The sequence below is a fragment of the Cnephaeus nilssonii genome, assembly GCF_951640355.1.
Source record: "Cnephaeus nilssonii genome assembly, chromosome: 3".
Lineage (NCBI taxonomy): Eukaryota > Metazoa > Chordata > Mammalia > Chiroptera > Vespertilionidae > Cnephaeus > Cnephaeus nilssonii.
In genome coordinates, this window is record NC_137074.1 from 716318 (window position 1) to 729770 (window position 13453).

The 13453-nt window shown below is 52.3% G+C and overlaps 2 protein-coding genes across 2 annotated transcripts; both read left to right on the forward strand.

Moving 5' to 3' along the window:
* Positions 1–6415: 6415 nt before the first annotated feature.
* On the forward strand, positions 6416–6787 carry LOC307096881 (uncharacterized protein; the record flags this gene model as incomplete). The annotated part of the gene is made up of 1 exon (XM_079766600.1): positions 6416–6787. One exon carries the CDS (start codon positions 6416–6418, stop codon positions 6785–6787), a length of 372 nt encoding a protein of 123 aa, XP_079622726.1.
* Positions 6788–12524: 5737 nt separating this feature from the next.
* LOC307096880 (uncharacterized protein) lies at positions 12525–12944 on the forward strand (the record flags this gene model as incomplete). Its single annotated transcript, XM_079766599.1, has 1 exon — positions 12525–12944. One exon carries the CDS (start codon positions 12525–12527, stop codon positions 12942–12944), a length of 420 nt encoding a protein of 139 aa, XP_079622725.1.
* Positions 12945–13453: the final 509 nt, after the last annotated feature.

A 13453-nucleotide genomic window follows, 5' to 3' on the forward strand; every position in this document is an offset into this window, starting at 1 on the left:
TGGTCCCTCCCAACTGCCCTTCCTTGCTGGCCTGATCGCCTCCAACTGCCCTCCCCTGCAGGCTTGATCGCCCCCAACTGCCCTCCCTTGCAGGCCTGGTCACCCCAACTGCCCTCCCCTGCAGGCCTGGTCACCCCTAACTGCCCTCCCCTGCAGGCTCGATCGCCCCCAACTGCCCTCCCCTGCAGGTCTGGTCACCCCTAACTGCCCTCTCCTGCAGGCCTGCTCACCCCCAACTTCCCTCCTCTGCAGGCTTGATCGCCCACAACTGCCCTCCCTTGCAGGCCTGGTCCCTCCCAACTGCCCTCCCCTGCTGGCCATCTTGTGGTGGCCATCTTGTGTCCACATGGGGGCAGGATCTTTGACCACATGGGGGAAGCCATCTTGTGTTTTAGAGTGATGGTCAATCTGCATATTACTCTTTTATTAGATAGGATTACAGTTGGTGTTCAATGTCGTTTTATACAGTATTCGTCTCAGTGTTCAGCATCGTGAGTGGTTAGACAGCTGTGTCCTCTCCACCGTGCCCCTTCCGAGAATTCAAGCACCACCTGGCCCCCCCAATAAGCTGGGATGCGTCTGGCTGCTTCCAACCTGCCCTCCCCCACAGACACGAGGAAGACCATCCTTCACGGATTCTAACAGCCAACTTCTTAAGCGCAGGGCTGTCAAGACCAGCTGTTTGAAAGCCAGAATGATGGTTAGTAACGAGAAAAGGTGTCTCATTTTTTGACAAGCTTAGCCGTGGAGCCTTCCTCTAATAGGAACTGTGGTCAGGGAGGAAAGTGTTGGCCGGCCTCTGGCCTCAGGTGCAATGATTGGCCAGCAGACGCGGTGGCCCTGGCAGAGCTCGGTGTGGCCTGCAGCGGGGTTCAGGGTGCCGAGTCCTCCTGAGGGATCTAAGTCCCCTTCAGGGCAAAGTGGCCTCCATGTGGGACTTGAAGTGCTTCTGGTCGCATTAGGAGGGCACGCTGTGTGATCAAGTCGTCCTCGTCTGATACTGTGAGATGTCCGGGCTGTGGAACTCCCGGTGTTCTGATTCCTGGCTCAGAACACAACGTCCTCCGTTTTCCCAGCCTCGCCGCTCCTCACAGGGAGACAGCAAGCTTTGGAGCCGGCCCTGGGGCCTCCCTGACCGTGATTTCTTGGAGGAAATGAACACGTCGGTGTCTGATCATCATCCCGTTCCCCGCATGGAACAGCGATGATGTGGTGATAAATGGGCCTGTGACAGTCACTTGTCTCTAAATTAATCAGATGATCTGACCGTAACGTGGACTTCCACGTTGGTGAACTGTGAGGACAGTCCACAGACCAAGCAGACTCAAGCACGGCAGCTTCTGCAGCATTCACGTCCCATTCCATACGAATGAGCTGGCCTGTGTGCTGTAGGTGACCCACTCGGACCTGCTCCTGTCAGACGCTGCGACACGGGCTTGTTCCCACGGCACTAACGGGACCTACCCCCTACCTGAGCCCGCCGCTGCAGAGCCGGGCTAGACGCGGTTCCTCCCGGCAAACGCCTTCCCCTCCGGAGGCATCCTCACCGCAAGGCTTTGCTGGAGTTTAGTCTCCGAACCCGCTCGGCCTGCCTGGCCTTCAGCAGCCTCCGGGACAAGGCAGCTCACTCTGGCCAAAAGGAAAAGTGATGTTTTGGTTTAAGAAGGAGGATGTGGAAGACGTCAGACACGTATGTGCGCGACAGTGATGACAGACATGACATAAGACCCAGAGCGTGCCTTTTGACGCGTCACATGCCGTTGTGGTTCTGCCGCTGTGGCGAGGTGTCAATGCCAAAGTCATCTCTCGGCCGGTGTGTCAGCGACAATGGTAGAGCGGACGTGACCGAGTCCAGAACTATCGTGATCCTACTGGCTCCGAAGTTATTCCCAGCCGTTCGCAGTGTCCAGAACCAACGGGAGCGACCATTGTTGGGGGCGACTTTGTATCTTATCTCATTAACGGGTCACAAAATCCTAAGAGACAGACATAGCCCCGATTTAGCGAATCGAACAGCTGAGGCACAGAGAGGTCGAGTAGTTGGCCCCAAAGCCCACACAGCAGGCGGTGGCTCCGCGTCAGGCCCGCGCAGCGATGGTCCCGGCTCGCCTTCGTCAGCGTTGTCTTGCCTTCCTACGACCACCTCCTCCCCACGGGAAAACGAAGAGTTGACATAGTCGGGGCCCCCTCCCCCCCATCCCCCCACCCCCCCACACACACGCCTTTGGATCTGATGGGGTCACGTGTCTGAGAATTTACTCCACTAACCACTGGGGAAGATTCAGATCGGAGCACCTGCTGGAGGTGTTCCTGGTCACCCCGCAAACCACCTTCGAGTCAGGCATCTCCCTCGGGCTGAGGAGGCAGGTGAGCTGAGCGGCCGTGGGGCGCAGAGACGCCTGCAGGGTTTTCCGATCTCCTGCTGACAAGGGAAGAACGGAGGCCACACGGGCGTGACGCAGAAAACGTAACCCACGGCCCTGGAGGAGCTCAGCAGTAACGGATGCAGCAGAGTCCGGCCTGGCTCCACGGCTGAGCATCAACCCATGAACCAGGAGGTCACAGTTCGATTTCGGTCAGGGCACAGGCCAGGGCTGCGGGCCGATCCCCAGCAGGAGGCAGCCGATCGGTGCTTCTCTCGCATCGTGGATGCTTCTCTCTCCCTCCCTCGCCCTTCCTCTCTGAAACCAATAAAAACATATTTTAAAAATAAGTAAGTAAATGAAGGGGGGCAGCAGAGCTGTGGTCCGAGGGGTGCGATCCCAGGGCTGGAGCGGTGTGGGCGGGAGGAGGAGGCTTGGCCCCCCACCCGGCGCTGGTGTTGCTGTGACCACAGGAGACGGAAAGCGTATTATGATGGGGTGATTAGTGTCAGCCACACAGAGCCACGCAGAGCCTGGTTCTTGATGCGGAAGCACCTCGAACGTGGATTGGTATTTACAGTCACATCATCATCATCATCATCATCATCATCATCATCATCGTTGCTACATATACAGGGCGGGCAAAAGTAGGTTTACAGTTGTAGTACACAAAGCAGTTGGTTCTCACAATAACGATCGCGTTCTTTTCCCAGCAAACGCTGTAACCCGCTGTTGCCCCCGTTATGGGTATGATCCCTACATTGACGGTGTTTTCACTGCTCTGTTCCCTCCTTTGTTCAGTGAGGAGCCAGCCCTCTGTGCTAACCATGTGCTACTTGCCAGGAACACCGGCACAGACGAGCGCGACGGGACGCTGAAGGAGCTCTTCCCTCTCCATATTCGTCGAGAAGCCGCTTTGGGGTCTGTGCCTTTCCAGGCGCTCGCCCCTCCCCCCGAGCACCCGCCCTCTTGTTGTCACCTTCTCCGCACCACTGTCACAGGACGCACCCGGCGGGCTTCCACCCGGTGACCTGAGCCCCTGCCCATCACTCTCCGCGACGCCTGTCCCTCGCCCTCCGCGATGCCTGTGCTCCTCCCTGGAGACTCACCTGGCGCAGGCTTCCGTCCACCCCCTGGCTCTGACTCTCGGGGAGACTCCGTCTTCCTCCTCGTGTGTGAGAGGCTCAGCTCATATCCTGCATGTGAACTAGTGACTTATAACCCCCAGTGGACTAGCCCTGAAGTAAACAGCCCTAAACTAATGTTAACCGAACCCCAGCACCTGCGGTGAGGAGCGGGGAGACCCTGGGCCTCTATGACCCCCACAACTAAGCAGGTCGCGTGGGAGGCAGATAAGACCACGCTCAGCTACTGAGAGGCTCCGGTTGAGGCTAAACCATTGACCCCTCGGAGGCCGGTGGACGGAGGGGGGACATCGGCACAGCCCCTCGGGGTCCGCGAGCAGCGAAAAGCCTGTCCCTCGGCAAGTGCTAAAGGGAAGCGGGACGGTGCTGCTGGCGGGGGAGTCGCTGGGAACCGATGGCGTGACGCCGACCTGCCCTCTCTGAAGGGCCCTGTGTCCTGCGCGTGAGGCTGGATCATGGGTAGTTAGCGGCAGGGCCACAGGGCACCACCCGCGGCCAGAGGAAGCACCCCTCCAGGTGGGATGGAGGAACCCCAGGAAGCCAGACGTTAAATCAGGAAAAGCACAAACAGGAGCCGAGGGGAGACGCGGCCATCGGAGCCCAAGGCCACGAAGCAGAGGACAAACTTGAGACGCAGCGGAGATGGCGAGGGGCTGCTGGGGGCTGAGCGCGGACGGCCTGGGCTGCTGCGACGACAGGAGGCAGGTTGGCGCGGACCGAAGACCGGAGAACAGAGACGAATGGGAGCCTGAGAGAAGGCGGTCCCACAGCTGAGATGGAAGAGGAGTCGAGAAGAAGAGCCGAGGGCGCCAGGGCTGGGGCAGCCTTCAATGTCAGAAGCTTGTTTATGGCCTAAAGGAGTGGTGGGGGGGAGGCTGAAAGCACAGGACGGAGGGAGCGACCTGTCAGCAGGGCGTTGAAGGGTCGTATTCACAGCAACGCGAAGACGTGTCTGGACGGGAGAGAGGATAAGGTTTCCTCCGAGAGGAGCTGAGAGGTTGAGAGGCTGAGAGGCTGAGAGGCTGAGAGGCAGGTGCGAATGGAAATGGGTGTGTGGGCAGAGGGCAGTCGGGCTGCTCCTGGTAGATTCTCTTTTCTCCGTGAAATAAGAGGCTGGACGTGCAGACAGCAAAGGGCAGGGGCAACAGGAAGCCCTGGACAGCGGGGAGGGGAGGGGTCCCCGCAGGGAGGGAGGAGGCCGAGGACAGGCAGGACGCTCCAGCCACACCAGGACCCGCCAGACAAGGATCGTGGCCACCAGGTGACCATGGCCCGGCCCGCGTGCCATGCCCAGGGCTCCCCACAGCTGGGAGGAGCGGAGTGTGGAGCAGAGAAGACGTGAATGAAAGCACAGAGAGAGCTGGCAGTGTGGGCAGGCAGGAGGAGAAAGCAGCTTGAGAAAGACATGTGATCCATGAAACACGCGTGTAACTTTTGCCCAAACCAGTGCCCTGGAGGATTAAAGGTGGCATGACAGATAGGAGTCACAGGTGATCCATGGAAACCTTAGTACATGTGGGAAATTAAGTCAAAAACAGAACAGATCACAGAGAGATGGTAAAAAACCTCTCTGACTGCAGACGGCGTGGGTGTAGCTCTGACTGCAGACGGCGTGGGTGTAGGGATGGGAGGACTGGACGACAGGACAGGGGGGTCCAGGGTTATGTTTGTGAAAGAGGAGCGGGTGCGGATACTGACAGGTGCCATCGGAGCTGATCAGGGCGGAGGTGGTGGAGGGAAGGAGGGATGTGAGGACAGTGACAGAACTGCTTGTCCGCGTGACCGTTCATCGTACCCGGTGCAGGAGTAGAATGGGTTCAGCGCCGAAGCCGCGGTCTCTGAGGCTTCTGAGACAGGGATGGTGGCGGTGCTGACAGACGGGGGCAGATGGAGAGAAGGAAAGAGTCCGGGACCTAAGAGAGAAGCCGGAAGGACCCAGCGAGAGAAGAGCCGTGGGGGCTGTCTTCCTGGGAGCCCACCAGAGAGGCGGGTTTAACCATCTGCTGAGCACAGAGAACCAGCCGTGTTCACGTCTCTAATAATTAGAAAGGGGGACGTATGTCGCATGACAAAGAGGAACAGAGACGTGATCTTGGTGCCGAATGAGCTGTGTGGGTGTTAGTAAGTCCCCTGACCTTTCTGTACCTCAGTTTCCTTTTGATGAGCTCCCTAACTCTGTCACAATTTCATGGGCATCCAATAGATGCGATGGCAGAGGGAACCTGTGCTCGACCACACACCCAACAAGGTCATTGTGAGGATGCTCTGCGGGGGATGAGGGGGTGCTCTGGGTAGAAGTAAAGGGCTCCCCAGAGCAGATACAGATGTCCTGGGGAGCGGCCCACGGGTTCAAACAGGCCACGACCCAACATCTCCATGAGGTTGGACTGACAGGAGCCCTCCGCCAGGAAATGCTCACTGTCAGTGCACCAGCACCACGCGCCCAGGAGATCGACTACGGACTCAGTAGCAATTCCTTCCTGGTCAACGCGTTGAGTGGAACTCATTTAATGGGCTCATTCCAGACAGACACGCCCTCCCTCCCAAGAACATGGACTCCTGGACGGAGCTTTGAAACCACGTGTTCCAGTGAGTAGATCGGCGATGGGCACTGTGCTCATTGACGTGTCATCGGCTCAAGACAAGGCCCCGGTGACACAAACACACACAGTTCCAGTAAAAGTGAGAGACTCTATACTAATGGGCCACTTACTACCGAGTCCTCTCATGATCCACTGACAGAGTGACTGCACATGCCGGGTATTAGTGAGTATTTTCTGTGTGAGTCACAGACTTAATTGCATTCCGGGCCCCTCCTGGCGTATATAAAGCTTCCAGGGTGGGAGGCGACACTCACATTCAGAAACGTCCCTCTTCGCCTCAACCGAACCCTCACCTTCTAACAGCATGTGCTGCAACTACTACGGGAACTCCTACGGGGGCTGTGGCTATGGCTCTGGCTACGGCTCTGGCTACGGTTCTGGCTATGGCTCTGGCTATGGCTGTGGCTATGGCTCTGGCTATGGCTGTGGCTATGGCTCTGGCTATGGCTGTGGCTATGGCTCTGGCTATGGATCTGGCTATGGCTGTGGCTATGGCTCTGGCTATGGCTCTGGCTATGGCTGTGGATATGGATCCAGATATGGCTGTGGCTATGGCTGTGGATACGGCTCTGGCTATGGATCTGGCTACGGCTCTGGCTACGGCTCTGGCTACGGCTGTGGCTGCTGTACCATCCGACCATGCTGCTACCGACGATGCTATTCCTCTTGCTGCTAGAACATCGCCCTAGAACACCCTGCGCCTCTAACAAAATATTGAAAATCAACGCTTTTCCTCCGAGGGATGCCCATTCGTCACTCTACACTCCAGTGAGGATTGGACACCTCCTGCTTTTACATCCAATTCTTGTTTGTTATTGAGGAAGTATGAATGCACCCATTGTGTTACCTGAAGACGGAAGATTTGACTGTGATTGTGCTCAAAATGTCCATGCTCGGCTTTTCTATCCATGAAGTTGTGTTGTCCAGGAACACAAATACGCCAGAGTTGGGAGAAATCATACTTGTTCAATAAACGAACGGGATGTGTTCCTGTAAGTAACTGTGTTTGTCTCAGAATCATCACTATCCCCGTGGCGTTCCCCGAAGGCCGATCAGCCCCTGTGTCCGCCGATCCTTGGGTTCCTTTATTCCGTCATCGACTGCAGGTGCCTGTTCTCTCACCAGCACACACGGTCTAGTTCACTGCAGGTCGCAGGAGGTCTTGGTGTTGGGTCAAGTGCGTGTTCCAACCTTGCTCCTCTTCACAATGATCGTGGCTCTTCTGGGTTCTTTGTTGTCCATCTAAACTTTAGAATCAGCTTGTCAACATCGACAAAAATACCCGCCGAGAGTTTTATTGGGATGGAACTGAATCCATTCATCAATTGGGGGGGAATGGGTTCTTCACGCTATTGAGCCTTGGGGTCCATGAACATGGTGTGTAAGTCTCCTTTGCTTTCTGTGCTGGGTTCTCATTCAAAATTCAATGGTGAGCTTTGTACTCACTGAAGGCATATTCTGGAGCGGGAGGCAAAGCGCAGTGTAAGAATCAAGGACACATCGAAATAACTAAATAAAAATAGTAAATTAACAGAATTATAAAAGGTGTTCATAATGATTAATGACATAAAGAGTGGGTTGCTATGAAATATCCCACGTGGCCTCTAAAACTCACTGAAGAAACATTCTTAATAGGTTTGTAACTTCTAAATACACTGAAGCAGTAATAACCCTCCAAAACAGAACACTTTACGGGAAATTTCTACAAAAGTTTTAAAGAATAAATGACACCAATTCTGTGCAATCACTTCCAGAAATAAAATCCGAGGGAAAACTTACCAACTCATTCAACGAGGACATCATTACCTTAATACCAACACCAGGTAAAGACATGACAAAAATGAAGACTACAGACAAATGTCTAGAGGAACACAGATACAAAAATATAAATGAACAAGATACAAAAATTAAGTATCAGCAATTTGAATCTGGCATTGTAGAAGAAAAATTATGCACAACCACCTAGTGAAATATATCCCAACTAGAGGCCCGGTGCACGAAATTTTTGCACGGAGGTAAGGGGTACCCTCAGTCCAGCCTGGACCCTCTCCAATCTGGGACTCCTCAGAGGATGTCCTACTGCTGGTTTAGGCCTAAACCAGCAGTCAGTCATCCCTCTAACAATCCTGGACCACTGGCTCCTAATTGATCACCTGCCTGCCTGCCTGCCTGATACGCCTTAACTGCTCATCCTGCCAGCTCGGTCGCCCCTAACTGCCCCCCACTGCCAACCAGGTTTTCCCAACTGCCCCCTCCCTGCCAGCCTGGTTGCTCATAACTGCCCCCTTGCTGGTCTGGTCACCACTTACTGCAGGCCCTGCTGGTCTGGTCTCCCCCAACTGCCCACCTCTGCCAGCCTGGTAACCCCTAATTGCCTCCCCCCGCCAGTCTCCTCACCTCTTACTGCCCCACCCTGCCAGCCTAGTCGCCCCAACTACCCCCCCTGCTTGCCTGGTCACCCAGCCTGACCCCCACCAGCCAGGTTGCCCCATGTAGCCTGCTGTTCAGTCGTTTAGTAGTCTCTCACTAACCCCCCTGCCTTCTTGTGAGGGTTAATTTGCATATTACCTCTTTATTATATAGGATTTTGCAAGGCTGGTTCAGTGCTCAAAAATGAATTAATGTAATTTATTACATTAACAGCCTGAAGAAGAAAAATTACATGATCGGTTTAATAAAAGCAGAAAAGCATGTGACAAAATCCAACATCCATTCATGAATAAAATGTTCCCATAATCAGGAAAAAAGGAAACTTCCTCAACTTGATAGAGAAAATGTACAAAAATCATATTAGCAGCATCACGCACACTTTTCATTGAGAGTCTAACAGTAATGGGCAACCTTTTGAGCTTGGTGTGTCAAACTTCGCCAAAAAACTGAGCATAACTTGGGTAGTGTGTCACTTTGAGGAAAAAACTAACTCCAAGACTCTAGTCGCAAATGTTTCATCCTCAGGAGCAGCAAATGTTTCATCCTCGGCATGCAGCCGAGTGTCATCAGAAATGGCTACGCGTGTCAGTGCTGACACGCGTGTCATAGGTACGCCATCACTGGTCTAGGAGCTCTCCTGCTCCGATCAGAGCAAGGAGAGGATGATCTCTCTTGGTGTTTCTCCTCAATGTCACATTGGAAGACCTTGGTGATGCAATAATACGCGAAAAAAAATAAAAGTTATACTGAGAAAGAAAAGAAAGAAGAAAAAGAAAGAAAGAAAGAAAGAAAGAAAGAGAGAGAGAGAGAGAGAGAGAGAGAAAGAAAGAAAGAAAGAAAGAAAGAAAGAAAGAAAGAAAGAAAGAAAGAAAGAAAGAAAGAAAGAAAGAAGAAAGAAAGAAAGAAAGAAAGAAAGAAAGAAAGAAAGAAAGAAAGAAAGAAAGAAAGAAAGAGAATGAAAGAAAGAAAGAAAGAAAGAAAGAAAGAAAGAAAGAAAGAAAGAAAGAAAGAGAAAGGAAGGAAGGAAGGAAGGAAGGAAGGAAGGAAGGAAGGAAGGAAGGAAGGAAGGAAGACAAAAGAAAGAAGAAAGAAAGAAAGAAAGAAGAAAGAAAGAAAGAAAGAAAGAAAGAAAGAAAGAAAGAAAGAAAGAAAGAAAGAAAGAAAAAGAAAGAAAGAAAGAAAGAAAGAAAGAAAGAAAGAAAGAAGAAACAAATGAAAGAAAGAAGGGAGGAAAGAAGGAAGGAGGAAGGAAGGAAGGAAGGAAGGAAGGAAGGAAGGAAGGAAGGGAGGGAAAAAGAGATAAATAAAACTGTCTGTTTCTACATGGGCATGATTGTCTATGTAGAAAATCCTAAAGAAAAAACAGAAAACAAAACTCCTGTAAGTAATAAGGAATTAAAACAAGGATAGAGTTGACAAGGTTAATATACAAAAGTCAATTGCTTTTCTATATATTAATAATAAACAAATAAAATTTGAAATTAGACAATAACAGCAGGGACTATAGCAGCCAAAATATAAAATACTTAGATTTAAATCTAAAAGAAAGGTGTACAAGAATATATGAGCAAAACCATAAAACCCTGACGTAAGAAATTAGGGAAGAACTAAATGAATAAATATCCTATGTTTACGGATGGGAAGACTCAATCCTGTGAAGGTAGTTCTTAGATTCCCTGCAATCCCACTCAAAATTCCAGCACAGTGTCTTGTGGATTTCACCAAAGAGCTTCTAAAGTTTCCGTGGAGAGGGGGGTCTGGAACAGCCAGCACAATATCGAAGGACAGGAACGAGGCGGACAACGACCTCTACCCCACTTCCTGCTCACGATGAAGCCACCGTCAACGACATAGGGAGGCTCTTCCTGAAGAAATAGACCCGATTTCTATGAGTGAGGTCTACGAGTAGTCTCATTCGCCAAACACTTATTAAACTCTTCACAGAGGACATTTCATTGTGTGCTATGAACAGACAACGAAAGTATTTAATCCCTGCTTTCTAAAAGTGCGGGAAAGGCAAATCATACACGAGCTACAAAGAATGAATTATTGCTGTAACATGATTACACACAGGGGTGCTTGGGAAATACAGAGGAAGAAATCAGAGGAGAGGCCAGGACTAAGACTAAGAAGAGAGAAGGGTCGGGAATCTTCCTGAAAAAGAGACCACCTTCCAGCTTAAACAGGAAGCGGGTGGATCAGAGTTGGTCAACCACACACGAAGGGCAGTACCTTTCAGGACGGAAGGTGAATGCCTCTCTGCTGAGGCTGTTGTGCAGCAGCTGGGCTTCAGGAATGCCTCTGCAGGTGTGGTAGTGACATTCCAAGCTGACCCCCGTGCCATCCAGCCACGTATGACTGCCTCACGTGCAGCGTGGGAAGGACCCATCACGTGCCTCTAACATTGGGAGAAAAAACTCACTTTTATGATCATGTTATGCTTGGGGTTGGTATAAAAATTCAAGATGAATAAATTGAATTTCAGTTTTAAAAAGAGATAACTTTTTAGTATAAATATGTCTCATGCACTCTCAGGGACAGACTTGCGAATGGGGCAACTCAAGTTAAATGATACACCAACGAGACTTTCCCACGTCCTGGCTGACCCCCTGCTTGTGATATTGTGAGACTCTGAGCCGAGATGCCCGTCAGGCTGAGCTCAGACCCCACGGAGCCTGTGAGCTAACACATGGGTGCTGCTCCTGCTGCTCCTGTAGGGTCATTACCACAGGCTCCTCGCTGTCCTCTCCCTGACCTGTCGGTGGTGCGGGGAAAAGCGAGCGGGGGGGTGGGGAGTGGGCATGGATGACCTGGGCATCAGGTCTGCGCATCAACAGAGGTCGGGAGTCCAGTCACGGGGATGGATGTCACAGACATACCCCCTGGAGGGATAGGGAGAGGAAGAGGAGCTGCCTGAGGGGATTGGTTCCTGAACAAGGTGCTGAAGGGAAGTTCATCCAGGACCCAGCGTGTCGCCGGGAATAAGGAGAGACTCTGAAGTAACTGGGGACTTGATAACAGGGTAACTTTACCCCAAAAATGGATCCTGGTAGGAAATGGTGAGCTCCCTGTTACGGCAAGTGTTCACATCTCTAATAATTAGAAAGGGGGACATATGTCATATGACAAAGAGGAGCAGAGATGTGATCTTAGTGCCAAATGAGCTGTGTGGGTGTTAGTAAGTCCCCTGACCTTTCTGTACCTCAGTTTCCATGTGATGAGCTCCCTAACTCTGTCACAATTTCATTGGTATCCAACAGATGCGATGGCGGAAGGGACCTGTGCTCAACAACACGTCCAACAAGATCATTGTGAGGATGCTCTGTGGGGAGGGGGGGGGAAAGGGGGGAGGGGGTGCTCTGGGTAGAATAGAAGGGCCCCCCACAGCAGATACAGATGTCCTGGGGAGCAGTTCCCAGGGTAAAACAGGCCACGACCCAGCATCTCCATGAGGTTGGACTGACAGGAGCCCTCCGCCAGGAAATGCTCACTGTCAGTGCCCCCAGCACCGCGTGCCCAGGAGATCGATTATGGACTCATCAGCAATTCCTTCCTGGTCAACACGTTGAGTGGAGCTCATTTAATGGGCTCATTCCAGACAGACACGCCCTCCCTCCCCAGAACATGGACTCCTGGACGGAGCTTTGAAACCACGTGTTCCAGTGAGTAGATCGGCGATGGGTACTGTTCTCATTGACGTGTCATCGGCGCAAGACAAGGCCCAGGTGACACAAACACACACGGTTCCAGTAAAAGTGAGAGACTCTGTGCTAATGGGCCACTTACTACCGAGTCCTCTCATGATCCACTGACAAGAGTGACCTGCACATGCCGGGTAGTGAGTGAGTGTTTCCTGTGTGAGTCACAGACTTGATGGCATTCCGGGCCGCTCCTGGCGTATATAAAGCTTCCAGGGTGGGAGGCAGCACTCACATTCAGAAACGTCCCTCTTCGCCTCAACCGAACCTTCAACTTCCGCCAGCATGTGCTGCAACTACTACGGGAACTCCTACGGGGGCTGTGGCTATGGCTGTGGCTATGGCTCTGGCTACGGCTGTGGCTACGGCTCTGGCTATGGCTCTGGGTATGGCTGTGGCTATGGCTCTGGCTATGGATGTGGCTATGGATCTGGCTACGGCTCTGGGTATGGCTGTGGCTATGGCTCTGGCTACGGCTCTGGCTATGGCTGTGGCTATGGCTGTGGCTATGGATCTGGCTATGGATCTGGCTACGGCTGTGGATATGGATCCAGATATGGCTGTGGCTATGGCTGTGGATATGGCTCTGGCTATGGATCTGGCTACGGCTCTGGCTACGGATCTGGCTACGGCTCTGGCTATGGCTGTGGCTGCTGTACCATCCGACCATGCTGCTACCGACGATGCTATTCCTCTTGCTGCTAGAACATTGCCCTAGAACACCCTGCGCCTCTAACAAAATATTGAAAATCAACGCTTTTCCTCCGAGGGATGCCCATTCGTCACTCTACACTCCAGTGAGGATTGGACACCTCCTGCTTTTACATCCAATTCTTATTTGTTATAGAGGAAGTATGAATGCGCCCATTGTGTGACCTGAAGACGGAAGATTTGACTGTGATTGTGCTCAAAATGTCCATGCTCGGCTTTTCTATCCATGAAGTTGTGTTGTCCAGGAACACAAATACGCCAGAGTTGGGAGAAATCATACTTGTTCAATAAACGAACAGGATGTGTTCCTGTAAGTAACTGTGTTTGTGTCAGATTCTTCACTATCCCCGTGGCGTTCCCCGAAGGCCGATCAGCCCCTGTGTCCGCCGATCCTTGGGTTCCTTTATTCCGTCATCGACGGCAGGTGCCCGTTCTCTCACCAGCACACACGGTCTTGTTCACTGCAGGTCGCAGGAGGTCGTGGTGTTGGGTCAAGTGCGTGT